Source organism: Ranitomeya variabilis, chromosome 6 (genome assembly GCF_051348905.1).
Source record: "Ranitomeya variabilis isolate aRanVar5 chromosome 6, aRanVar5.hap1, whole genome shotgun sequence".
Lineage (NCBI taxonomy): Eukaryota > Metazoa > Chordata > Amphibia > Anura > Dendrobatidae > Ranitomeya > Ranitomeya variabilis.
In genome coordinates, this window is record NC_135237.1 from 238,497,243 (window position 1) to 238,524,984 (window position 27,742).

General features: G+C 48.3%; 2 protein-coding genes across 15 annotated transcripts in view; one reads left to right on the forward strand and one right to left on the reverse strand.

Moving 5' to 3' along the window:
• Nucleotides 1–22,708, reverse strand: part of TRIP13 (thyroid hormone receptor interactor 13) — a 191,653-nt gene extending 168,945 nt beyond the window's left edge. For 2 of the 5 annotated variants that reach the window (XR_013216910.1, XM_077269527.1), the window contains exons 1-2: nt 22,587–22,708; nt 2,555–2,662 (exon numbers count right to left, since the gene is read on the reverse strand). Coding sequence is in view for 4 of the 5 variants with exons in the window: in XM_077269527.1 (XP_077125642.1) it covers nt 2,555–2,662; nt 22,587–22,663 (185 nt within the window). In the remaining variant the exon portion in view is untranslated. Of the gene's footprint in view, nt 1–2,554; nt 2,663–4,859; nt 7,514–22,577 lie in introns of those variants that run through there. The other 3 variants (XM_077269524.1, XM_077269525.1, XM_077269526.1) reach the window with 3 other exon arrangements.
• BRD9 (bromodomain containing 9) overlaps nt 22,637–27,742 on the forward strand; it is a 301,749-nt gene continuing 296,643 nt past the window's right edge. For all 10 annotated transcript variants that reach the window (XM_077269514.1, XM_077269516.1, XM_077269517.1 and 7 more), the window contains exon 1: nt 22,637–22,869. In XM_077269514.1, coding sequence (XP_077125629.1) covers nt 22,785–22,869 — 85 coding nt within the window. In that variant the 5' untranslated portion in view covers nt 22,637–22,784. The remainder of the gene's footprint in view (nt 22,870–27,742) is intronic.

Below are 27,742 nucleotides of genomic sequence, written 5' to 3' on the forward strand. Positions count from 1 at the left end.
ATAGAATATAATGCAGCCCCCCATAGTATATAACACAACCTCCCCCATGGAATATAATGTACCCCCCATAGTATATAACACAGCCACATATTATAATCTATGGGGGAGGCTGTATTATATTCTATGGGGAGGCTGTGTTATATACTATACCCCCCATAATATATAATACAGCCTCCCCCATAGAATAGAATATACCCCCATAGTATATAGCAGGGCCCGCAGCCCGCGTAGTATATTGCAGAGCCACGTAGTATAGAACACAGCCACACCGTATACGGCACAGCCACACCGTATACGGCACAGCCACACTGTATACGGCACAGCCACACTGTATACGGCACAGCCACACAGTATATAGCACAGCCCATGTAGTAGTGTATAACACAGCCCATGTAGCATATAACACAGCCCATGTAGTATATAGCACAGCCCACGCAGTATATAGCACAGCCGCGTAGCATATAGCACAGCCATGTAGTATATAGCACAGCCTGCATATCTGCCCCCCCCCCCCCCACACAGTCTGGTAGTCAGTTTGTTATAGTATTAAAAAAAAAAAAAATAACACTCCTCACTAGGGTTGAGCGAAACGGATCGTTCATTTTCAAAAGTCGCTGACTTTTGGAAAAGTCGGGTTTCGTGAAACCCGACCCCAGCGTGGGATCGGCGATCTTGGCGCCAAAGTCGCGTTTTGTATGACGCCTTCTCCGCCATTTTTTCAGCCAATTAAGGAGTGTGGGCAGCGTGATGACATGAGAGAGAGAGAGAGAGAGAGACCCAAACCCAAACCAAACCAAAACCCAACTCGATCCTAAAAAAGCAAAAGTCGCTCAACCCTACTCCTCACCACTCACGCTGCTCCCTGTTCCTGTCTCGGCGGCTGCCGCTGCACTGCCTAGCACACAGTGAGTGTGTGATGATGTCATCGCGCACCCGCAGTGCCAGAGCGGGGAATGATGGGAGATGGACCGTCAGCTGACGCTTTCTCCACCATCATTGCTTTAAACTGTACCAGCAGACGCTGGTATAGTTCAATGCGGTGGGGGAGTCGGCGCTGGCCTCACAGGGGCCCCATAGCGGCTGCGTGATGTGCCGCTAGCTGAGGGCCCCTTGGTGAGCGGGGGCCCTCGGCAGCTGCCTGCCCCTAACGCCGGCCCTGCCTGCAGGGGCCCCCCGGAGCCTTGGGCCCCGATGCAGCTGCACCGATTGAACCGACGGTATGTCCGCCCATGGATCTGGCATGAGTCGAACATCCCTTCGGTGGATATTAGCTATTCACAAATGGCACCCTTACAAAATCCAGCTGCTGCAGCATTTCAACGAGGATGACCCAGATCCCAGTGTGATTTTTACAGTAGCGGTATATGAATTGCCAGCTTTTCAAAGGACACCGGTGCATAAAAATTGGACAGCACTCGCACGGTGTGAGTGCTGTGTGATTTTCTTTCTCGCACCCATTGACTTGCATGCCCCACAGATTAATACTGGTCCGAATGCTATGCAATTTTTTTCTCACATAGCACTCGTCTGTATTCCTCGCTAGTGTGACTCCGGCCTAATACTGGCTATAGTTTACATAAACCTAGAATGGCTTTTATACAAAAAAAAAAAAAAAAAAGATTTCACCACCCTGTGAACTAATAAAACGTTCATAGTTAAAGGGCACCTGTCACCCCGTTTTTTCGGTATGAGATAAAAATACTGTTAAATAGGGCCTGAGCTGAGCATTACAATAGTGTAGTTTGTGTACCCCGATTCCCCACCTATGCTGCCGAAATACGTTACCGAAGTAGTCGTTTTCGCCTGTCAATCAGGCTGGTCAGGTCAAAAGGGTGTGGTGTCCTCCCCCAGATCTTGCGTAGTTTTCCGTTGGTGGCGTAGTGGTGTGCGCATGTCCAAGGTCCAGAATCCTCTGCCAGGGGATTTCAAAGAGCGCGGTGTCCGTTATTGCATTGGTGATCGGTGGGCGCGGCCATCTTCCTTTGGCCGCGCGTGCGCAGAAGCGGCGCTGTGCTGGCCGCGACGCTCTGCTGGCCGCGGCTTCAGGAAAATGGCCGCGGGATGCCGCGCGTGCGCAGATGGATATCGCGGCGGCCATTTTCCTGAAGCCGCGGCCAGCAGAGCGTCGCGGCCAGCACAGCGCCGCTTCTGCGCACGCGCGGCCAAAGGAAGATGGCCGCGCCCACCGATCACCAATGCAATAACGGACACCGCGCTCTTTGAAATCCCCTGGCAGAGGATTCTGGACCTTGGACATGCGCACACCACTACGCCACCAACGGAAAACTACGCAAGATCTGGGGGAGGACACCACACCCTTTTGACCTGACCAGCCTGATTGACAGGCGAAAACGACTACTTCGGTAACGTATTTCGGCAGCATAGGTGGGGAATCGGGGTACACAAACTACACTATTGTAATGCTCAGCTCAGGCCCTATTTAACAGTATTTTTATCTCATACCGAAAAAACGGGGTGACAGGTTCCCTTTAAGTACCATTAATACTTAACCCTTTAGTATTTGAACATTTAATTGACCTTCAACAATACAAACCTGTTGGATTTTTGATGTACTTCTACATGTACTTGAAGAGAATCAACTAAATGTGGAAGAGCTTGTTTAAGGTCTCCTGCCGCTTCATCCATCCTTCTCTGGCAGTTTCTAATTAAATGGAGAAAATAATAAAATATGTAATTAATTAGATTCCAAAAAATGGCCCCTCATATGTGGTCTTAAAGGGAACCTGTCACCACGTTTTTGGAAGATGGGATAAAAATAGCGTTAAATAGGGGCAGAGGTGGGCGTTACATTAGTGTGTGTGTTATGCGTTTATTACCCACCTAAGTTGCCGAAATAACTTTGCAAAGTCTCCGTTTTCGCCTGTCAATCAGGCTGGTCAGGTCGCATGGGCGTTGTCTTCCCCCAGATTTGGCGTAGTTTTCCGTTGGTGGCGTAGTGGTGTGCGCATGCCCAAAGTCCGGAATCCTCTTCCAGGGGATTTAAAATAGCGCGGTGTTCGTTATTGCATTGGTGATCGGTGGGCGCGGCCATCTTCCTTTGGCCGCGCGTGCGCAGAAGCGGCGCTCTGCTGGCCGCGGCTTCAGGAAAATGGCCGCCGCGATATCCATCTGCGCACGCGCGGCATCCCGCGGCCATTTTCCTGAAGCCGCGGCCAGCAGAGCGCCGCTTCTGCGCACGCGCGGCCAAAGGAAGATGGCCGCGCCCACCGATCACCAATGCAATAACGAACACCGCGCTATTTTAAATCCCCTGGAAGAGGATTCCGGACTTTGGGCATGCGCACACCACTACGCCACCAACGGAAAACTACGCCAAATCTGGGTGAAGACACCACGCCCATGTGACCTGACCAGCCTGATTGACAGGCGAAAACGGAGACTTTGCAAAGTTATTTCGGCAACTTAGGTGGGTAATAAACGCATAACACACACACTAATGTAACGCCCACCTCTGCCCCTATTTAACGCTATTTTTATCCCATCTTCCAAAAACGTGGTGACAGGTTCCCTTTAAAATGAGGGGTTTATTTAACCAATGGTAGTGGAGTCAGTTGTCACTGATGAAGTGTCAGAGACAGGGCCAAGTACAGCAGTCCCTCCCCTTCACTGTGGGATCCCAACAATTCCTTTTCCCAGCACATTTCCCCTTTATTAGCAGCCACTGGTATAAAGGTGATGTAACTAATTTTACCTCCTTTGATCTTTTTCCAAATTTTTGTTACCCCAGTTGTCTTACAATTGATTGCCCATCAAAAAATTTAAAAGCCCGATAATATATTTCCCAAAAATTCACTTCCTTTCATTCGTGTTCATGGATTCCCACAAATGTCCATGAAATATTTTTATTATTATTTTATTTACTTATTTTTCTAGGTATTACCCTGAACACTGTTTTAATATAAAAACAAAACAAAAACAATCCACTGACTTCTTCCCTGCTGGGCAACAAAATCTGTCCACGGTACCATTGTGTTTGCAGCCGTCGTGTTCTGAGCCAGTTATGAAGCCCTAATGAGGTTCCTTCATTTTAATGATCATTCCCAAGTCCCCCTAAGAAATGACTCCAACTACAATAGCTTTAACAAATTGAGAGCCCTAATTTCCTTCCTAAAAGATTTTTACATTCATGTACCTGAGCAAAATGTGGCAGTTGACAAGATCTTCATGAGTTTCAAGGGCGGTGTGTCATTCCGCGAGCCAAATACAGTTGAAATATTGTACAAAATCTACGAGATATATCTACGAGAGGGTATATGTGCACCTTTATAATATATGAAGGTAGGGACCGCCAAATTAACCTACCAAACTGTCCCAAGACAACTGGCATCCCAGGTAAAATTGACAGAGAGCTAATGATACCCTTGATAAAGAGAAAGGGCAGCACAAGTATACCAGCAACTATTATTACACCAGTATCCCCCTATATAAATATCTCCACACTGCATATACAGGGGCCTAGGGGATAGTCCGAAAAAACACAAGTAGGTTTTCCATCACAGTTGGTGTCCAGCTGTTTGAAGAAAGGGGCGTCATTCTCACTTGCAAGTTACCAACTTCTTGCACTGAAATGGAATGACAGGAAAGATGACTACATACTGACCACATGCGGACACCACTGTGACAGTCAAACAGGGGCGTCCCCAGGGACTAACAGAAACCAATCTGCATCACAGACTATAATAAATTAATGGGAGGTGTTGACTTGTCGGACCAGGTGCTTCAACTATATCTGGTGAAAAGGAAGACCAGGGCCTAGTATAAAAAGGTAGCAATCTACCTAATCCAGATTGCTACCTATAACAGCTTTGTCCTCTATAAAAGTCACAAGGAGCACTTACTTTCCTCCAGTTTCAGGAGAAAATTGTCGACTGTCTCCTATTTGAATCAACAGCAAAGGAGGCAGTCTTCAAGTCAGAGGTTGGCCGGAGACTATCATTTTAGGCTGCGTACCCACGATCAGGAATAGCAGCGTTTTGGACGAAGCACCCTGGCACGACGTTCTACAAAACAAGCACAGTGGATTACATTTATAGAAATCCCATGCCCACTGTGCTATTTACCGCTGAGTATACTCACCCAAGACACAACATGATAATTTCAGCAGCGGAAATGCTAGTCTCCGCTGCGTAATTTTCGCCATAGCCATTCATTAGAGGCATTAACTCTGCATAGTTCACTAAGAACATGTGAATTTAACTGCATGATTAGAAAGAAGCGAAAATACACTGTGTCCAAAACGTTGCTATTCCTGATGGTGGACACATACTTAATTCGCCCCGTCTCTGTCACACTCATGCAAAACAGTCCCCAAAAAACATGTCAGGTTTGTAGAAAGCACGGTAGAAGGTGTGATTCCTGGTATTATTGCCCCATGTGCCCATCCCAAGCAGGCCTTTGTGTCACCCCATTATAAAATTTACCACACAACTTCCCTTTATTAATTTGACATGCATGAATAACACAAAAATGAGTGGTAGAATTTTTGAAAAAAAAACAAAAAAACAATGTATAATATTCTGTTTAGTGGGCCCCAGTCGAGAGGAATTTTTATTGGGCATGTAATAAAAAGAATACTTTTACCAGTAAATAATTCCAATCACATATCAAACTATTATTCAGATTCTCCTCCACATGCTCAAGTCTGTATATTCCAGAATGTGGACCCCACACATGTTCTTGAAAAGTCAGACCATCGGAGAATTAATTCCAGGACTTGATTACTCACAAATATTTTTGACCATTCATCTTAGTTTGACTGTATTTACAAATGTCTTGCTACACAATTTTTGTTTTCATTTATATTACTTATAATATTAGTTATACTTCTAGCTGCGTCTCACAAAATTAGAATATCATCAAAAAGTTAATTTATTTCAGTTCTTCAACACAAAAAGTGAAACTCATTATAATCAGTCATTATAAGCAGAGTGATGTATTTCACTTGGTTATTTCTGTTAACCCCTTCATGACCCTAGCTTTTTTCGATTTTGCGTTTTCGTTCCCCTCCTTTCCAGAGCCATAACTTTTTTATTTTTCAGTCAATATGGCCATGTGAGGGATTATTTTTTTGCAGGACAAGTTCTACTTTTGAATGATATCATTGGTTTCAGCATGTTATGCACTAGAAAACAGGGGAAAAAATCAAAGTGCGGTGAAATTGCAAAAAAGTGCAATCCCATACTTGGTTTTTTTTGTCTTTTTTTGCTAGGTTCACTAAATGCTAAAACTGACCTGCCATTATGATTCTACAAGTCATTACGAGTTCATAGACAACAAACATGTCTAGGTTATTTTTTATCTAAGTGGTAAAAAAAAAATCAAAACTTGGCTAAAAAAAAAAAAAAAATGTGCAATTTTCCAATACACGTAGCGTCTGGATTTTTCGTGATCTCGGGTCCGGTGAGGGCTTTTTTTGCACGCTGAGCTCACTTTTTTTAATACCATTTTGGTGCAGATACGTTCTTTTGATCGCCCGTTATTGCATTTTAATGCAATGTTGCAGCGACCAAAAAAAAGTAATTCTGGCATTTCGATTTTTCTCGCTACGCCGTTTAGCGATCAGGTTAATCCTTTTTTTTTTTTTTTTTTTTATTGATAGATTGGGCGATTCTGAACGCGGCGATAGCAAATATGTGTAGGTTTGATTTTTTTTAATTATATTTTGAATGGGGTGAAAGGGGAGTGATTTAAACTTTTATATTTTTCTTTTTTTTCATATTTTTTAAAACCTTTTTTTTTTTTTTACTTTTGCCATGCTTCAATAGCATCCATGTGAGGCTAGAAGCTGGCACAACTCAATCGGCTCTGCTACATAGGAGCGAAGCATAGATCGCTCCTATGTACCTGAATTACTGCATTGCTATGAGCGTCGACCACAGGGTGGCACTCATAGCAATCCGGCATCAACAACCATAGAGGTCATCAATAGACCTCTGGTTGTCATGGCGACGCATAGCTGACCCATGATCACGTGATGGGGGTCAGTGATGCACTCATTTCAGGCCCGATGGCCGGAAGCGCTACTTAAGGCTAGCTTCACATTTGCGGTAGAATCCGCAACCTGAAACGCACGATAAACCGCGTGTAAACACGGTTTTAGACGCATAAGGTAACACATACGGTAAAACGCAACATTTACACACTTTTCCATGCGCATGGTGGAAAAACAGGAGAAAAATCTAGGTAACCAGACACCGCCAATGGGACTACAGTGGCCGTGTATTATGGGATATCTATATATAGACCCTAGGACTGCTGAAATCATCACAATTTGCTACTGTATCCTGCGTCACGATGGATCTTCGCATGGAGAGCTTTTATTTCAACCTGGACTAAGTATAAAGCCGTTTCTTGCCTGTGCATTTGCTTGGGAGCAAGACAGAAATCGAGAAAGACAGAGAAGGACACGGTGTCGGCGTTTTTGGAGACACCCCATTATTGAACTCCGGGGAGCCTACCACACGCTATATGGCGAGCTTAAAGGGGTTGTCCACTACTTTCAATTAACCCCCCAATGTATCCCCCCGGGGCCCCTGATGATTTGTGTAAATACCTTCTTTAGCCGTTTTCGCCTGTGAGCGGCGCTATGCTGGCAGCTGAGTCCGGGTCACATGACCCCCAGGCTTCAGTCGCCGCTCATTTCCGCCGACGTCAGAGTCTGGAAATTGACGTGACGTCAGTAGCAGGCGTGTCCCCAGGCTCCACAGAGAGCAGTCACTCATAAAGAGTGACTGGGCTGTGGGCGGGGCTGAGGCTGACTGCGGGGCTGTGCTGGGGGCGGGCGGGGCTAGGCAGGGATGTGCGGTCCCGGGCGCCGGCGCTGTGTGGTCCCGGGCGCTGTGTGGTCCCGGGCGCTGTGTGGTCCCCGGCGCTGTGCGGTCCCCGGCGCTGTGCGGACCGGCGCCGGTATGTGCTGGGGGGTGGTGTGTGTGTGTGTGTGTGTGTGTGTGTGTGTGTTTGTGTGTGTCTGCAGGCATCGTCTGATGGGACAACAAGTCCCATCGGGCTCTGCCTGCTACAGTGGCAGTGAGTGACACATTAGCCGATGATGGGACAGTAGTAGTCCCATCATCCGGCTAATGTGTTGAATGTAATAAAAAAAAAAAAAAACACATATACATATACAGTACGTACGTACATACATACATACATACAACACACACCATGCGACGACATGCGCCATGCGACGACACTCACCATGCGGCGACATGCACCATGTGACGGCATGCGACATGCGCCATGCGATGACATGCGCCATGCGACGACATGCAGCATGCGACGACATGCAGCATGTGCCATGCAATGACATGCGCCATGCGACGACATGCGACATGCAGCATGCGACGACATGCACCATGCGACAACATGCGACATGCAGCATGCGACATGCACCATGCGACGACATGCGCCATGTGACAACATGCGACGACATGCAGCATGCGACGACATGCACCACGCGACAACATGCGACATGCAGCATGCGACGACATGCACCATGCGACGACATGCACCATGCGACGACATGCGCCATGTGATAACATGCGACGACACAATGCGACGACATGCGCCATGCAGCATGCGACGACATGCGCCATGCGCCGACATGTGCCATGCGACGACATGCACCATGCGACAACATGCGACATGCAGCATGCAACGACATGCGCCATGCGACGACATGCGACGACATGCAGTATGCGACGACATGCGCCATGCGACTCTCTAGGCTATGAATATCAGCCGGCAGCTGTCTGCGTAGCCTTTCTGGCTATAAAATAAAGGGGGACCCCACGTCATTTTTTTTTTTGGGGGGGGTCCCCCTATTTTAATAGCCAGTAAAGGCTATGCAGACAGCTGTGGGCTGATATTCATAGCAGGCTACAAATATTGGCCCCCGGCCGTCAGCTTTCCCCCTCTGGCGCAGAAAATTGCACGGGAGCCCACGCCGTTTTTTTTTTTTAATTACATAACCATAGTGTTTATTAACCCTTTTCTGCCAGCTGACGGAATAGTACGTCAGCTGGCAGTATCCCCCACTTTGAGGTGGGCTTCGCGGTGAGCCCACTTCAAAGCCGCAACATGTCAGCTGTTTTCAATACAAAAAATAATCGCTAAACGGTATAGCGAGAAAAAAAAAATCAAAAGCCAAAATTATGTTTTTTTGGTCTCCGCGACATTGCATTAAAATGCAATAATGGGCGATCAAAAGAACGTATCTGCACAAAAGTAGTATCATTAAAAACGTCAGCTCGGCGCGCAAAAAATTAGCCCTCACCCGACCCGATATCTCAGAACATATAGACGCTACAGGTATCAGAAAATGGCGCCATTATTTTATTTCTTTTTAGCAAAGTTTTGAAATTTTTTTTTACCACTTAAGATAAAAAATAACCTAGACGTGTTTGGTGTCTATGAACTCGTAATGACCTGGAGAATCATAATGGCAGGTCAGTTTTATGCTGTATGCACACGTTGCAGATTTGGGTGCAGAATTGTCTGCACAAAATCTGCATCTCCTTGCAGAAAACGCAGCTGCGTTTTGGATGCATTTTTTTTCACGTTTTTTTCATGTTTTTGCGCGGTTTTGATGAGGCTTTTTTGTGTGGTTTTGATGCTGTTCTTGGTGCGGTTTTTGGTGTGGTTTTTGCGCGGTTTTGATTCATTTTTTGCTGCAGTATTTGGTGCGGTTTTTTTGCGTGGTTTTGATTCAGGTTTTTGATGCTTTTTTATGCAGTTTTTGGTGAAGATTTGATGCAGTATTTGGTGCGGTTTTGATGCAGTTTTGGGTGCGGTTATGATGCAGTTTTTGGTGCAGTTTTTGCGCGCTTTTGATGCTTTTTTTAAAAAATTTTGGTGCGGTTTTTGCGTGTTTTTTGTGCGTTTTTGTATGCTAAAGATGTATTATTGAACATTATTGCGTGATGTCATTTCTGTCCAACATCCTCTTTTACATTTGTTCAACCCACACTCAATTACACACAGATAGACATATAGATGATAGATGAAATGGATAGACAGAGCTACATATAGATAGATCTATAGATGGATACATCTATCTATTCCTATATCTATCTATAGATATATGTGGATAGATATATCTATTGATAGATGTATTGATAGTGTAGGGTGCGTGTCCACTGTCAGGATTACATCCGAAATAGCTGCAGATTGGATGCTGCGTACTTGTAGTACCATTGGATGATCCCCGCACACACCCGAACAGTCCAGCACAGCGCCACACACATCCAAACAGTTCCCCAGAAACATCCGAACAGCCCGCAGACCCCGCACACACCTGATCAGTCCCGCACAGCGCCGCACACATCCGAACAGCCCGCAGACCCAGCACACACATACACGCACACCGTCACTGCCCACATTCCGCCCACCAGGGCCGGACTGGCCATCGGGCACTTCTGGCAAATGCCAGAAGTGCCGGTGCCAGTCGTGGGCCGCTCGATCCTCCGCCCCCTGCCGCCGCCGACTCACCTCCCTGCCGTCGCATTCAACTATACCGGCGTCTATGACGCCGGTACAGTTGAATGCAATGATGGAGGAGAGAGCGTCTACAGACGCTCCCTCTCCCATCATTCCCCGCTCTGCCTCTGACACTGCGGGTGCGCGATGACGTCATATCATCGCGCACCTGCTGTGTCCCGGACAGACTGCTGCCGGCGAGACAGGAGCAGGAAGCAAAGCGGGCAAGAGGAAAGGTGAGGAGTGTTTTTTTTTTTTTACCGGACTGTGGGGACATTCTCGGGGGGGGAGGAGGAGGAGGAGAGATGCGGGCTGTGCTGTATATACCACTGTGCGGGCTGTGCTGTATATACCACTGTGGGCTGTGCTGGATATACCACTGTGCGGGCTCTGCTGTATATACCACTGTGCGGGCTCTGCTGTATATACCACTGTGCGGGCTCTGCTGTATATACCACTGTGCGGACTCTGCTGTATATACCACTGTGCGGGCTCTGCTGTATATACCACTGTGCGGGCTCTGCTGTATATACCACTGTGCGGGCTCTGCTGTATATACCACTGTGCGGGCTCTGCTGTATATACCACTGTGCGGGCTCTGCTGTATATACCACTGTGCGGGCTCTGCTGTATATACCACTGTGCGGGCTCTGCTGTATATACCACTGTGCGGGCTCTGCTGGATATACCACTGTGCGGGCTGTGCTGGATATACCACTGTGCGGGCTGTGCTGGATATACCACTGTGGGCTGTGCTGGATATACCACTGTGCGGGCTGTGCTGGATATACCACTGTGCGGGCTGTGCTGGATATACCACTGTGCGTCCTGTGCTGGATATACCACTGTGCGGGCTGGGCTGGATATACCACTGTGCGGGCTGTGCTGGATATACCACTGTGCGGGCTGTGCTGGATATACCACTGTGCGGGCTGTGCTGGATATACCACTGTGCGGGCTGTGCTGGATATACCACTGTGCGGGCTGTGCTGGATATACCACTGTGCGGGCTGTGCTGGATATACCACTGTGCGGGCTGTGCTGGATATACCACTGTGCGGGCTGTGCTGGATATACCACTGTGCGGGCTGTGCTGGATATACCACTGTGCGGGCTGTGCTGGATATACCACTGTGCGGGCTGTGCTGGATATACCACTGTGCGGGCTGTGCTGTATATAACACTGTGCGGGCTGTGCTGTATATAACACTGTGCGCGCAGTGCTGTATATACCACTGTGCGGGCTGTGCTGTATATACCACTGTGTGGGCTGTGCTGTATATACTACTGTGTGGGCTGTGCTGTATATACTACTGAGTGGGCTGTGCTGTATATACTACTGTGTGGGCTGTGCTATCTACTATGCGGGCTGTGCTATATACTATGGGGAGTATATTATCTTCTATGGGGAGGCCATGTTATGTACTATGTGGCTGTGGTATATACTATTGTGGGGGTATATTATATTCTATGGGGGAGGTTGGGTTATATACCATGGGGGAGGTTGTGTTATATACTATGGGGGCTGCATTATATTCTATGGGGGGCTACATTATATATTATGGGGAGGTGGGCTTTATTATATTCTATGGGGTTACATTATACTCTGTGGGGTGGCTGCATTATACTCTGTGGGGTGGCTGCATTATACTGTGGGGTGGTTGCAATATACTGTGGGGTGGCTGCATTATACTCTGTGGTTGCCGCATTATATTCTGTAGGGTGGTGGCTACATTATACTATATGTGGGCTGCATTATACTGTATCGAGGACTATGGGGAATATGTTATACTATATGAAGGACTATGGGGTGCATTATACTATGGGATGTGAAATGTACTACATGGATGACTATGGCGGTGCATTATACTATATGGAGCACTATGAGGACTGTATTATGCTATATGGAGGACTGAGCAGTGTATTATAATATATGGAGGACTATAGGGAGTGTATTATACTATATGGAGGACTGTGGTGCACATTAGAATATATGGAGGACTATGGAGTGTATTTTACTAAACAAGTAAAATGCTGCATATTCAGATTGTTTTTGCCGGAACAAAAATCCTTGTTCTCAGCAGCACATCGCCGCTGTAAACTGTAGATGTGCTGCTGATAACATGATACTGTATGGTGATCTGTTAGTGATCGATTAGTGATCGTTCTGTCCCATCATTCTTTCTCAGACGGTGGAAAGAGGCCAGGAAACAAGTGTTGAACAACTTCAGTATTGTCGATCAAACTCATTTAGCGTCCTGAGATCAGCGCATGTAAACACAACCGAAACACTTTTGTGTGATGTGCAATATGTTAGCATTTTGGGCCCCATTTTAAACTTTGCCTAGGCGTAGGGCCCCACTTTGCCTAAAACCGGCCCTGCCTACAAGTGTACAAAGATATTATACAGTCACCATGTGACAAGTGGGCCTGTATAACTTCAAATGCCAGGGCTGAATTTTAGTCCCAGTCCGGCCCTGCCGCCCACACACTTCCCTCCTCCCGAACTGCAGCGTTTCTCGGACCCACATCCGCATCTAAACTGCAGATCTTTTTTACATCTGCGGTTTTGCTGCGGATGTGCCCGACTCCATAAAAGTCTATGGGTGCAGAAATGCTGCAGTTCGGCACAAAAGAGTTGACATGCTGCGAGAAAAAAAAAGCTGCGTTTCGGTGCGGCCTTTTCCGCAGCATGTGCACAACAAGTCTGCGGCTCCCATAGACTTACATTGGTTGTACACTACACTGCGGATTTGATGCAATTCTGTGCGGCAAAAAACCCTGCGGATCTGCAATCAAATCCACAATGTGTGCACAGCCTTAGCATTTAATGAACCTGGCGAAAAAGCCAAGCAAAAAACAAGTGTGGGATTGCACTTTTTTTGCAATTTCATTGCACTTTGCCTTATTTTGCACATTTTCTGTTACACGACATAGTAAAACCAATGGTGTCGTTCAAAAGTAGAACTTGTCCCGCAAAAGATAAGCCCTCACATGGCCGTATTGATGGAAAAATTATGGCTCTGCAAAGAAGGGGAGCGATAAACGAAAAAAGCTCCAGGGGTGAAGGGGTTTAGAAACATGGATATGGACATATGTATGGAAATAGACATAGATATATCTGTATGTATGTATCTATCTATCTATCTATCCCCTATCTATCTCCTATCTATCTATGTCATGGAGTGTGGGTTGGACAGATGTAAAAGAGGAGGTTGGACAGAAATGACATCACAAATCTTTTTGAAGCTAGAGGAGGGAGAGGAGGGAGGGGTTGGGTGTGTTTTGGAGTGGGTGTGGTAGGTTCGTGCTTAGTGGCAGTGCAATGCATCATGGAACTTGTAGTATTAGGGTATGTGCACACGTTGCGGATTTCTTGCAGAAATTTCCTGAAGAAAACCGGAAATTTTCTGCAAGAAATCCGCATTTTTTTTTTTGCGTTTTTTTTCCGTTTTTTTCGCTTTTTTTAGCATTCTGCAAGCGTAATTAGCTTGCAGAATGCTAAAGTTTTCCAAGCGATCTGTAGCATCGCTTGGAAAACTGACTGACAGGTTGGTCACACTTGTCAAACATACTGTTTGACAAGTGTGACCAACTTTTTACTATAGATGCAGCTTATGCAGCATCTATAGTAAAAGATAGAATGTTTAAAAAAAATAAAAAAAATAAAAAAATGCTTATACTCACCCAGACATCTCCTCACCGGCGTCCGTTCCTCTTCCTATAGCTGGTCTGTGCGCGCAGGACCTTCCGTGACGTCACGGTCACGTGAGCGGTCACATGACCGCTCACGACCAATCACAGGACAGTGACGTCATCGGCAAGGTCCTTCACCGCACATCAGCTACAGGAACCGAAGCGACAGCGTGCAGTGGAGGCGGGAAGACATCGAGGGTGAGTATTGGACTATTTTTTATTTTAATTCTTATTTTTTTTACCAATTATATGGTGCCCAGTGCGTGGAGGAGAGTCTCCTCTCCTCCACCCTGGGTACCAACCGCACATAATCTGCTTACTTCCCGCATGGTGGGCACAGCCCCGTGCGGGAAGTAAGCAGATCAATGGACCCCTAGGTGTGCGGAATCCCCTGCAATTCCGCATTTTAATGAACATGTTGCTTTTTTTTCCGCAATGCGATTTTTTCGCGGAAAAAAAGGCTACATTTGCACAAAAAATGCGGAATACTCTTAAAATAATGGGAGGCATATGTAAGCGTTTTTTTTGCGTTTTTATCACGTTTTTATAGCGAAAAAACGCGAAAAAACCGCGAAAAATACTTAACGTGTGCACATGGCCTTAGAGCACAATAACTCAGGAGAAAGGAAGTTGTCGATTAACCTCATGAGAGCTGAATCCAGCACTGAAAATGTGCTGCTACAGCATGATAAAAGGTAATATTGCTAAAATAAAGACAATGGATGTTTTCAGTGGCCCATAATAGCAAGATTTATGGAAAAAAAAAAAAAAAGGTTATTGTAGTGGACAACTTCTTTAATGCCAACCTGGACAAATTCCCGGAATATACCAGGATGTCTCAAGAGACTTTTCAGGGTTTTATTTTCAATGGGGCGAAAGGGGGGCGATTTGAACTTTTATATATTTTTTTCATATTTTTATCTTACTTTTGCCATGCTTCAATAGCCTGGGAGGCTAGAAGCTGGCACAACTTGATTGGCTCTGCTACATAGAGGCCATGCTCAGATCGCCTCTATGGCCAGAGTCACACTACAGCGAGATACGGCCGAGTCTCGCAGGTTAAAACCAAGCTCTGGCACCGGCACTCTGGAGCGGAGCGTGCAGCTCCATGTATTGCTGTGCGCCCGCACGCTCCACTCTGAAGTGCCGGTGCCAGAGCTTGGTTTTAACATGCGAGACTCAGCCGTATCTCGCTGTGTGTGATCTCGGCCTAAGTAGTAGAATTATAGCATTGCTGAGCGCCAACCACAGGGTGGTGCTCTTAGCAAACCGGTATCAACAACCATAGAGGTCTCAAGGAGACCCCTGGTTGTCATGTCGACGTGCCGATGACCCCCGATCACATGATGGCGGTCACAGATGCACGCATTTCCAGCCGGATGGCCAGAAGAGCTTGTTAAATGCCGCTGCCAGAGTTTGACAGCGGCATTTAACCCCTTTACCCCCAAGGGTGGTTTGCACATTAATGACCGGGCCAATTTTTACAATTCTGACCACTGTCCCTCTATGAGGTTATAACTCTGGAACGCTTCAACGGATCCCGGTGATTCTGACACTGTTTTCTCGTGACATATTGTACTTCATGATAGTGATGAAATTAATTTGATATTACCTGCGTTTATTTGTGAAAAAAATGGAAATTTGGCGAAAATTTTGAAAAAAGTCGTGCAATATGACTTAGGATAAAAGCCAAATCAGTATCTAAGTCATATTGCACCACTCGTTAGAGGGTTGATTGTGACTTGTAGGATCGCTACTTCCAACAGGTGGCGCTATAGAGTTAAGTCCTCTTTTTCTCAGAAGAGGCAATTTGCATATTTAATTTCCCAGAGGAGCATTGTACGGCAAATAAGCCTCCTTACCTTGACAAGCCAGAGATGGTATGTCACTCTCCATAAGGAGAAACGATACCCCTTAGACCCCAGTCCAGAGCCTCTCACCTACCCAAATCAGTTCTCATGCTTCGCACTGACGAGGGCCAACAGCCCGAAACACCGTGTCTGCGAATTGAGATACTGATTTGGCTTTTATCTTAAGTCATATTGCACGACTCATTAGAGGGCTGATTGTGACTTGTAGGATCGCTACTTCCAACAGGTGGCGCTATAGAGTTAAGTCCTCTTTTTCTCAGAAGAGGCAATTTGCATATTCTTTTACACTATAACATTGACCCAGGGGGGGCATGATGTTATAGTGTGAGATCGCCGATCTGACACTTTGCTGTGCACTGTGTCAGATCGGAGATCTGACGTGCACAGCTCCTGGAGGCTTCCCGGCACCTGCTCTGAGCAGGCGCAGTGAAGCCACCTCCCTGCAGGACCCGGATGCCGCGACCATCTTGGATCCGGGCCTGCTGCAGGGAGGAGGAGGTAAGAGACCCTCGGAGCAACGCGATTACATCGCGTTGCTCCGGGGGTCTCAGAGAAGCCCGCAGGGAGCCCCCTCCCTGCGCGATGCTTCCCTATACCGCAGGAACACTGCGATCATGTTTGATCGCAGTGTGCCAGGGGTTAATGTGCCGGGGGCGGTCCGTGACCGCTCCTGGCACATAGTGCCGGATGTCAGCTGCGATAGTCAGCTGACACCCGGCTGCGCTCCCCCCGTGAACGCGGCCGATCGCGCTGGACGTACTATCCCGTCGGTGGCCTTACGGGCCCACCCCACCTCGACGGGATAGTACGTCCGATGTCAGAAAGGGGTTAATTAGTTAAAGGGAACCTGTCACCCCGTTTTTTCGGTATGAGATAAAAATACTGTTAAATAGGGCCTGAGCTGTGCATTACAATAGTGTATTTTGTGGACCCCGATTCCCCACCTATGCTGCCGAAATACGTTACCGAAGTAGTCGTTTTCGCCTGTCAATCAGGCTGGTCAGGTCAAAAGGGTGTGGTGTCCTCCCCCAGATCTTGCGTAGTGTTCCGTTGGTGGCGTAGTGGTGTGCGCATGCCCAAGGTCCCGAATCCTCTGCCAGGGGTGTGAAAACAACAGCGATGTCCGTTATTCCATTGGTGGTCGGTGGGCGCGGCCATCTTGCTTTGGCCGCAGAATCGGCGCTCTACTGGCCGCGGCTTCAGGAAAATGGCCGCGGGCATCCGCGCGTGCGCAGATGGCTATCGCGGCGGCCATTTTCGTGAAGCCGAGATGCGAATTCCGGAACGGGGGAGACCGGTAAGGCAGCTTACTAAGACCCTGTTACTCCCCTGATGATTCCGGTAGGATTCAACGCGTCGGGAGACGCTGTCCATCGCCGCGGCTTCACTAACATCTCATCATATGGAGCATAAAGACAGAATATACTCCTGATATGCTGGTGAGATCCACCCACATTAGTGGGGTATATTTTGCAGGCACACACTTTATTTATTAGTGCCTTATTGTTGTACAGCACTTTTAATATGAATTCATCTTAAATCCTATATTAATCATAGCTGGAACGCTCATAAGTAAATGAGGAAGCAGGGGTTCCTTGATGCATGTGATTTGGGATATTATGCGCCATTGTCTATTCTGATGCCGCAGTGAAGCGCTGCTTATATTCTTTGACTGTCACCATTGGGTTATAAAAAAACGTATAGGGATGTGTCTGCACTGGTATATCTAAGAACAGTTGATTCATGCTAACATACTTTAGTGTCTAATACATTGGAGGAATAACGGACCCCAAGAAATTTAGGGGGCTTATATCCTTTAAAAATTGAGAGTTTGAGATGTATGTATATATAGCATAACCCCGCCTCTCAGGGTCCCTTTTTCTTGTGCCACGGTTGGATACATTATCTAAAAACCAAGGTACAGTCAATTTTTAAACATTTATGTGTTTATGTGTATCAGTCCTCCTGTTCTGTGTGGTTTTTTGGGGGCACAGTCCATTCATTTGTTTTTTGGTGTGTTTCTGTAGTCAATTTTTATGGTAATCAATTAAAGGTTATGTTTTAACTATATCCAATTGCTATAGCTACTGTTTTATTTTTGTTTGGATTATTACCCAGCTGATTTCTTCTTCCGGGTTTAAAGTGCTCACTATGCATCTATATAAGTTCCTTGGGGGGGTCTAGTTTCCAAAATGGGGTCACTTGTAGGGGAGCTCCAATGTTTAGGCACAAAGGGGCTCTCCAAATGCGACATGGTGTCCGCTAACGATTGGAGCTAATTTTCCATTCAAAAAGTCACATGGCGCGCCTTCCCGTGCACCCAAACAGTAGTTTACCCCCACATATGAGGTATCGGCGTACTCAGGAGAAATTGCCCAACAAATTTTAGGATCCATTTTATCCTGCTGCCCATGTGAAAATGAAAAAATTGAGGCTAAAAGAAACTGTGTGAAAAAAAAGTACTTTTTCATTTTTACGGATCAATTTGTGAAGCACCTGAGGGTTTAAAGTGCTCACTATGCTTCTAGATAAGTTCCTTGGGGGGTCTAGTTTCCAAAATGGGGTCACTTGTGGGGGAGCTCCAATGTTTAGGCACACGGGGGCTCTCCAAACGCGACATGGTGTCTGCTAAAAATTGGAGCCAATTTTTCATTCAAAAAGTGGCAAATGGCGCTCCTTCCCTTCTGAGCCCTGCCGTGCGCCCAAACAGTGGTTTACCCCCACATATGAGGTGTCAGCGTACTCAGGACAAATTGGACAACAACATTCGTGGTCCAGTTTCTCCTTTTACCCTTGGGAAAATAAAAAAATTTTTGCTAAAAGATCATTTTTGTGACTAAAAAGTTAATTTTTTCCTTCCATGTTGCTTCTGCTGCTGAGAAACACCTGAAGTGTTAATAAACTTCTTTAATGTGGTTTTGAGCACCTTGAGGGGTGCAGTTTTTAGAATGGTGTCACTTTTGGGTATTTTCAGCCATATAGAACCCTCAAACTGACTTCAAATGTGAGGTGGTCCCTAAAAAAAATGGTTTTGTAAATTTTGTTGTAAAAATGAGAAATCACTGGTCAAATTTTAACCCTTATAACTTCCTAGCAAAAAAAAAAATTAGTTTCCAAAATTGTACTGATGTAAAGTAGACATGTGGGAAATGTTATTTATTAACTATTTTGTGTCACATAACTCTCTGGTTTAACAGAATAAAAATTAAAAATGTGAAAATTGCGAAATTTTCTACATTTTTGCCAAATTTCTGTTTTTTCACAAATAAACTCAGAAATTATCGACCTAAATTTACCACTAACATGAAGCCCAATATGTCACGAAAAAACAATCTCAGAACTGCTAGGATCCGTTGAAGCGTTCCTGAGTTATTACCTCATAAAAGGGACACTGGTCAGAATTTCAAAAAACGGCCAGGTCATTAAGGTCACAATAGGCTGGGTCATGAAGGGGTTAAAAGACACGCCGCATGTGTGTTTTCTCGGGGGTGCCGCATGCGTCTTTTACTGCATAGTGGAGACAGGATTTCATGAAATCCCCTCCACTATGCTGTAACATATGGACGCTGCGTTTTTTTATGCATGCTGCTCAACGCTGCGTCAAAACCGCAGCGTTTCCTGAACGTGGAAACATAGGAACGCATGCGTTCGGTGCCCTTGCGTAACTCGGACGGCACATGTCCAGGGACTGTTTTGACACACGTCCTCCTGGAAATATCGAACACATATGCATAAAAAAAACAAACGCAGGTAAGGCTACGTTCACATTTGCGGCCAGCGCCGCAGCGTCGGGCGCCGCATGCGTCATGCGCCCCTATATTTAACATGGGGGCGCATGGACATGCGGCGCACTTGCGTTTTGCGCCGCATGCGTCGCTGCGGCGCCCGCGTCGGGGCGCAGAGGACGCAGCAAGTTGCATTTTTGCTGCGTCCAAATTCAATGAAAAAAACGACGCATGCGGCGCAAAACGCAGCGTTGTGCATGCGTTTTGCTGCGTTTTTGTTTGCGTTGTGCGCTGCGGCGCCGACGCTGCGGCGCACAACGCAAATGTGAACGTAGCCTTACAAACGCATGCACAAGCTGATGCAGATAAACAAAACGCTGCATAGACATGCGTTCGCGTATGCAAATGATACGCTGTGCACATATACAGAAATGTGAACTTGAGCCTAATCTCCACGTTCAGGATGGCCGGCGGTATCGCCGCAGCGGCAAAGCCGCTCGGCGCTAAGCCCCGCCCCCTTTCTGGGACGCGATCATGCCGGATGTGTTAACTCTTCACATCCGGGATGATCGCTCTCTCCCATAGCGCCCTGTGATATGCCTTGCGGGGACGCTGCGTCCCCGCAAGGTGTACAGACATGCTGCGATCTGAAAAGACGCGCAGCATGTCCGGAGTCGCAGGGCCGCCGCGTGCGGGTTTCCACGCATAGTGGAGACAGGATTTCATCAAATCCCAAAAGAAAAAAGGAATATAGTCAGCTTACCGGTCTTGGACGAAATCCCCAGACCTGCCAACGCCCAGCACGGTTCAGGGTGAGCGCCCACAGCAAATGAAGACAAAAAGAGAAATGATCCAGCTGGAGGTGGAGGCAGTTCAAACTTTGTGAGACTTTATTAGACAACTAAACCGATAAATAGTTCTTCAAAATGAAAAATCTTTACATAGCAAACACCTGGCACACCAGTGAGGAGGATCAAACGCGTTTCAACTATGAAGTCTTAGGGTATGTTTCCACGTTCAGGAAACGCTGCTTGTTTGATGCTGCGCAGCGCTGCAGCGTCAAACAAGCAGCGTCCAGATGTTCCTGCATAGTGGAGGGGATTTTATGAAATCCCGTCTCCACCATGCGTGGAAACCCGCACGCGGCGGCCCTGCGACTCCGGACATGCTGCGCGTCTTTTCAGATCGCAGCATGTCTGTACACCTTGCGGGGACGCAGCGTCCCCGCAAGGCATATCACAGGGCCCTATGGGAGCGAGCGATCATCCCGGATGTGAAGAGTTAACACATCCGGCATGATCGCGTCCCAGGAAGGGGGCGGGGCTTCGCCGCTGCGGCGATACCGCCACCCCTCCGGACCGTGGAGCCATACCCTTACTCATGATCATGAGTAAGACTTCATAGTTGAAACGCATTTGATCCTCCTCACTGGTGTGCCAGGTGTTTGCTATGTAAAGATTTTTCATTTTGAAGAACTATTTATCGGTTTAGTTGTCTAATAAAGTCTCACAAAGTTTGAACTGCCTCCACCTCCAGCTGGATCATTTCTCTTTTTGTCTTCATCAAATCCCCTCCACTATGCAGGAACATCTGGACGCTGCTTGTTTGACGCTGCAGCGCTGCGCAGCGTCAAACAAGCAGCGTTTCCTGAACGTGGAATTTGGCTACGTTCACATTTGCGGTCAGCGCCGCAGCGTCGGGCGCCGCATGCGTCATGCGCCCCTATATTTAAGGCTACGTTCACATTTGCGGTGTGCGCCGCAGCGTCGCCGCCGCAACGCACAGCGCAAATGTGAACACATGCACAACGCTGCTTTTTGCGCCGCATGCGTCCTTTTTTCCATTGAATTTGGACGCAGCAAAAATGCAACTTGCTGCGTCCTCCGCGCCCCGACGCGGGCGCCGCAGGGACGCATGCGGCGCAAAAAGCAAGTGCACCGCATGTCCATGCGCCCCCATGTTAAATATAGGGGCGCATGATGCATGCGGCGCCGCTGCGGCGCCTGACGCTGCGGCGCTAGCCGCAAATCTGAACGTAGCCTAACATGGGGGCGCATGGACATGCGTTGTGCTGCGTTTTGCGCCGCATGGCCGCAAGCGTTGGACGCAAGAAACGCTTCAAGTTGCATTTTTTTTGCGTCCAACTTTCGGCCAAAAAGGACGCATGCGGCGCAAAACGCAGCGTTTTAGCGTGCGTTTTTGTTTGCGTTGTGCGCTGCGGCGCACAACGCAAATGTGAACGTAGCCAAACATACCCTAAGGGTATGTTTCCACTATCAGGATGGCCGGCGGTATTGCCGCAGCGGCGAAGCCGCTCGGCGCTAAGCCCCGCCCCCTTTCTGGGACGCGATCATGCCGGATGTGTTAACTCTTCACATCCGGGATGATCGCTCTCTCCCATAAGCGCCCTGTGATATGCCTTGCGGGGACGCTGCGTCCCCGCAAGGTATACGGACATGCTGCGATCTGAAAAGACGCGCAGCATGTCCGGAGCCGCAGGGCCGCCGCGTGCGGGTTTCCACGCATAGTGGAGACGGGATTTCATAAAATCCCCTCCACTATGCTGGAACATCTGGACGCTGCTTGTACTGCTCACAATTCCTGCCGAGGCTGCAGGACGGAAAGTGCGTGCGATCTAAACGCGCTCCTCACAGCTGCGGCCCCACAGAACACAAATGCCGCCATGTCGGCTGCGGTTCTCACACAACCCACATGCATCCCTCCGCAGTGACATATGAGAGCCGCAGAACAGCGCACATCTCCTCACCACTACAATGCCCGCGCTTACCATACCAACCTTTGTCTGGGACCGGAAGTGAGCGCGCGTCTTACGTCAGACGTTGATAAACTAACTCTGCCTTCCTCTGCCGCCATTTTGTCGGCGTCCTTAGTTGACACTGGCAGTGGTTGAGGGTGAGGCTCTGTATGTGTACTTTCTTCCTCTTCACTCGGTGTGCAGGGTATTATCTTCTTACCTGTCCTGTACTGCTGAACCATGGGAAAGAAACACAAGAAGCACCGGTCTGAGTGGAGATCGTATGACGCCGGAGATCTGAGCTCCCCCCCAGACCAGTCTCAGTGTGAGTATCCCACCCCGAGTAACGCTGCTCAGTGCTCTGGTGACACGTCCTTCCCATGGTTACAGGGGAGCAGCGCTGCTCAGTGCTCTGGTGACACGTCCTTCCCATGGTTACAGGGGAGCAGCGCTGCTCAGTGCTCTGGTGACACGTCCTTCCCATGGTTATAGGGGAGCAGCGCTGCTCAGTGCTCTGGTGACACGTCCTTCCCATGGTTACAGGGGAGCAGCGCTGCTCAGTGCTCTGGTGACACGTCCTTCCCATGGTTACAGGGGAGCAGCGCTGCTCAGTGCTCTGGTGACACGTCCTTCCCATGGTTATAGGGGAGCAGCGCTGCTCAGTGCTCTGGTGACACGTCCTTCCCATGGTTACAGGGGAGCAGCGCTGCTCAGTGCTCTGGTGACACGTCCTTCCCATGGTTACAGGGGAGCAGCGCAGCTCAGTGCTCTGGTGACACGTCCTTCCCATGGTTATAGGGGAGCAGCGCTGCTCAGTGCTCTGGTGACACGTCCTTCCCATGGTTACAGGGGAGCAGCGCTGCTCAGTGCTCTGGTGACACGTCCTTCCCATGGTTATAGGGGAGCAGCGCTGCTCAGTGCTCTGGTGACACGTCCTTCCCATGGTTACAGGGGAGCAGCGCTGCTCAGTGCTCTGGTGACACGTCCTTCCCATGGTTACAGGGGAGCAGCGCAGCTCAGTGCTCTGGTGACACGTCCTTCCCATGGTTACAGGGGAGCAGCGCTGCTCAGTGCTCTGGTGACACGTCCTTCCCATGGTTACAGGGGAGCAGCGCTGCTCAGTGATCTGGTGACACGTCCTTCCCATGGTAGCCCCATAGAAAATCCAGCTGCAAATAGGCTCCTTTACCCCCAATAGGAGCTAATCATTAGAAGGGAATTGTACAACCCCTTTAATCACCCTTTTATTTTTTATTTGTGTTGTCCTGAGTTTATAGATTTATCTGATACTATTTGTATTTATTACTTTATATCATCATTAGCAATACTACTTGCAGACTGCTGCTGAACATTATTCAGTGTACACTGCCATGTCTTCCCTTTTATTATCGGACTCCATTTATTGCCATGAGACTGTTGTATGTCATGATCTGAAAGGCTTATAACCTGACACTGCAATGAAAGCAGCTTCTCAGGAGCTGAGGTGCACATCTCATAGAGCTGTGCTGTGGACATCCATGGTGCTGCTGATCAGCACTGATCTGACCTCGATGACCTATGCAGCTGGTAAGTCCGCAGTACTAGATGGCCAGACAACCCCTTTAAGTGAGTGTTCAGAGTGAGTTATGTGCCCTGCCATACAATCCAGGAAGCTTGTGTCCAGCATTTGGCCCTTGGCCTGTTACATTGACCGTAGGGGCCTCCAGCTGTTACAGGGGAGAGAAGCCTGTGCTGACGATGTGATCTGTGTATTGTTGGGGGCCCACGGGATGCTAGACGGAAAGCTGCAGAAATCTGACCATCTGCTGCAGAGCATGTAGCAATTGTATCCAGTTTGCGATATGGAAATCCAACAAGTGTGAACATGATCTAAGGCTACGTTCACATTTGCGTTGTGCGCCGCAGCGTCGGCGCCGCAACGCACAACGCAAATAAAAACGCAGCAAAACGCATGCACAACGCTGCGTTTTGCGCCGCATGCGTCGTTTTTTTCATTGAATTTGGACGCAGCAAAAATGCAACTTGCTGCGTCCTCTGCGCCCCGACGCGGGCGCCGCAGCGACGCATGCGGCGCAAAACGCAAGTGCGCCGCATGTCCATGCGCCCCCATGTTAAATATAGGGGCGCATGACGCATGCGGCGCCGCTGCGGCGCCCGACGCTGCGGCGAGGACCGCAAATGTGAACGTAGCCTTAGAGCAGGCAGTTCAAAAGGTGACAGTCTGCTGTGGACATTGACCATGGGTGCTTCTACGGTAGGAGAGCTCCATTATTGCTATGCGGCCCTCACCAGAGACCAACTGCTACATCTGGAACTATCTCCTATTGCAGTGCTATACTGTAGCACTTTATATGCTGCTGTCGGGAATGACCATCATCCCCTTTTCCTGCCCATGTGCTGCCATGTTTAGGTGCCAAAGCGGGTGCCCCCTGGCTGGCATGGCATTAGGCTACGTTTACATTTGCGTTGTGCGCCGCAGCGTCGGCGCCGCAGCGCACAACGCAAACAAAAACGCGGCAAAACGCACGCTAAAACGCTGCGTTTTGCGCCGCATGCGTCCTTTTTGACCGAAAGTTGGACGCAAAAAAAATGCAACTTGAAGCGTTTCTTGCGTCCAACGCTTGCGGCCATGCGGCGCAAAACGCAGCACAACGCATGTTCATGCGCCCCCATGTTAAATATAGGGGCGCATGACGCATGCGGCGCCGCTGCGGCGCCCGACGCTGCGGCGCTGACCGCAAATGTGAACGTAGCCTTACTCACTTGAAGTCCAGTGTTAAGCATTCACCTTTTCCACAAACATAAATCTCAAAAGCGAAAAACAAGTTGCATTTTTTGTACTGCTGGATCTGTATTTGTCTGAACAAATATAAGAGTTGTCCCATATGTTGACTGCCAAAATGGGGGAAATAATTGTAGTGACAAAGTCAAATTATTTTTTAGAAGCCGTTTTCATTTGTGTTTAAAAAATGCTGTATAAAAATTGTGTATCGCCATTACCATACTGACCCACAGTACAACACTACCGGGTCATTTGGCCTCCATGCACACACTGTCTTCCGGTCTGTGCAGGGCTGTGGAGTCGGTAAGCCACAGTTGCGACTCCGACTCCTGGATTTTATCAGGTTCCGACTCCTTCATAAATGGCCAATTTGTAACAATAAATTTACTGTTGTAAAATATTAACATCGTGCTTATTCAGTTTCTCACCATCATATAAGTAATCAGACCACTTAGAGCAAAAACTATATTTATTAGAATACAATTAGAATATAGCAAATAACTTTTATAAACTTTTCTAAACTCTTGTAAGTAAATATGTAATAATAATAATAATAATAATCTTTATTTCTCCAGTCACCTTCCACGACAGCAGTATCGGAGGATGTCTCCCCGCCCTAATAGGGGACAGGAAACAAAGAGGTTAAATACCCCTCCCCTTCCTGCAACCACCAGTGTTTTTCCTGTCCCCTATGGGGCATGAAGAGGTTCTCTGATAGTGCTGCCGTGGCCGGCGATCGGGAGCACTGTTAACTTTCTAGCCGGGCAGTCGAGGTCGGGTGCTCCGCTCTCCTCCTCCATCCAGACTGCTCCCATCTCCGTGACCTTCCACGCGACTTGGGACCCCTGCCCGCCCTACCCGCGCCTCTTTCGGGAGGCAAAGCAGGGTGGTGCGGTGCTCCGGGGTCCTTCTCAAGCTCCCCGGCTTCCTCCTCCCTCCACGCTGCTGCTGGAGCTGGCGCGCGCGCGCACCGGAAGTGACGTTCAGCCGAACTTCCGGTTTTTTCGCCGGCTCCTTGCGCCGCAGCTCCCGCGCGCGCCGTTCAGCGTCCTGAGCCGGGACATGCAGTGGCGGCATGGACGGGGCGTCCCTGCCCCCCCCCCCCTTCATCAAACGGACACCACGAGGGGGAAGAGCACCACCAATCTCGCTGGGAGCCTCGGTAACCTATTTATTCCTGGCTAAGGAAGCCTCCAGGTAAGACCTCCTGTCTATACCCTCTATAGTCAGATCTCTGATATGGATGGCGACAAATCCCTTCACTCTGCTTCTGCAGAGCCCAGCGCTCACCCCCCTGCCGTAAGTAGTGGGATGATGTCCCTTGCTGTCCATTTTCTAAAATCAAGCGACTTAGTCCGTCTTCTCTCTCTCTCCTTTAGGGAGACAAGACTTCTGCCCCTAAGAAGGTGCCCAGTCGCAAGTGTGCTGCATGTGCGTCCAAGCTTCCCTCCACATATAAAAAGAAGCTCTGCCAGCCATGCACAGACGAGGTTCTGCGTGCTGAACAGCCCTCTTATGGAAAGCATCAGGACTCTCATCAGGCAGGAAGTTCAATCTTCCATGGCGACCTTCTCCCAGCCCCCGACAACACAGCCTCCTCCTGCTAAAAAAAGGAAAATAGCCCCTGTAGTCTCTGACTCTGACTCAGGAGAAGTGCATACTTCTGACTCAGGGGACCGTTGGGAGAATGAGAGTTCTGCCTCTACCTCTGCTCCCAAATCAGACAACAAAAAGTATCTCTTTTCCTCCGAGGATTTGGAGGAATTAGTGTCTATGGTGAGGGGCACCATGGGGGTGGAGGAGGAGGTGGAGGGCCATTCTGTACAGGATGACATGTTCGGGGGGTTAAAGCCCAAAACGGTTAAGGGATTCCCCATACACGAAAATATAGAAAGCCTCATCCTCCATGAGTGGGGCCTTCCAGAGAAAGGGTTAAATATGCCATCAGAACTCAAGAACCGTTTTCCCTTGACTGTTCTCTTTTCGAAATGCCCAAGGTTGATGTCCAGGTTTCAAGGGTAACCAAAAAAACGTCCCTGCCTTTTGAAGATTCCTCCCAGCTAAAAGATCCCATGGATCGCAAAACTGAGAGTTTATTAAGAAAATCCTGGGAGACTTCAACTAACCTACTGAGGTCCAACGTGGCATCAACATGTGTAGCCAGATCCCTGTTCCTCTGGCTGCGTACATTGGAAAATCACCTGGTGCAGGGTACACCCAGAGAAGAGATTCTTAATTCTCTTCCTCTGCTCCAAAGGGCAACCGGATTCCTCGTGGACGCCTCCGCAGAATCAGTACGGGTTGCCGCTAAATCAGCGGTTCTCACTAATTCCGCTAGAAGAGCTTTGTGGCTTAAATCCTGGGGAGGCGATATTACCTCAAAGTCTAATCTTTGCGGTATACCTTTCCAGGGTCA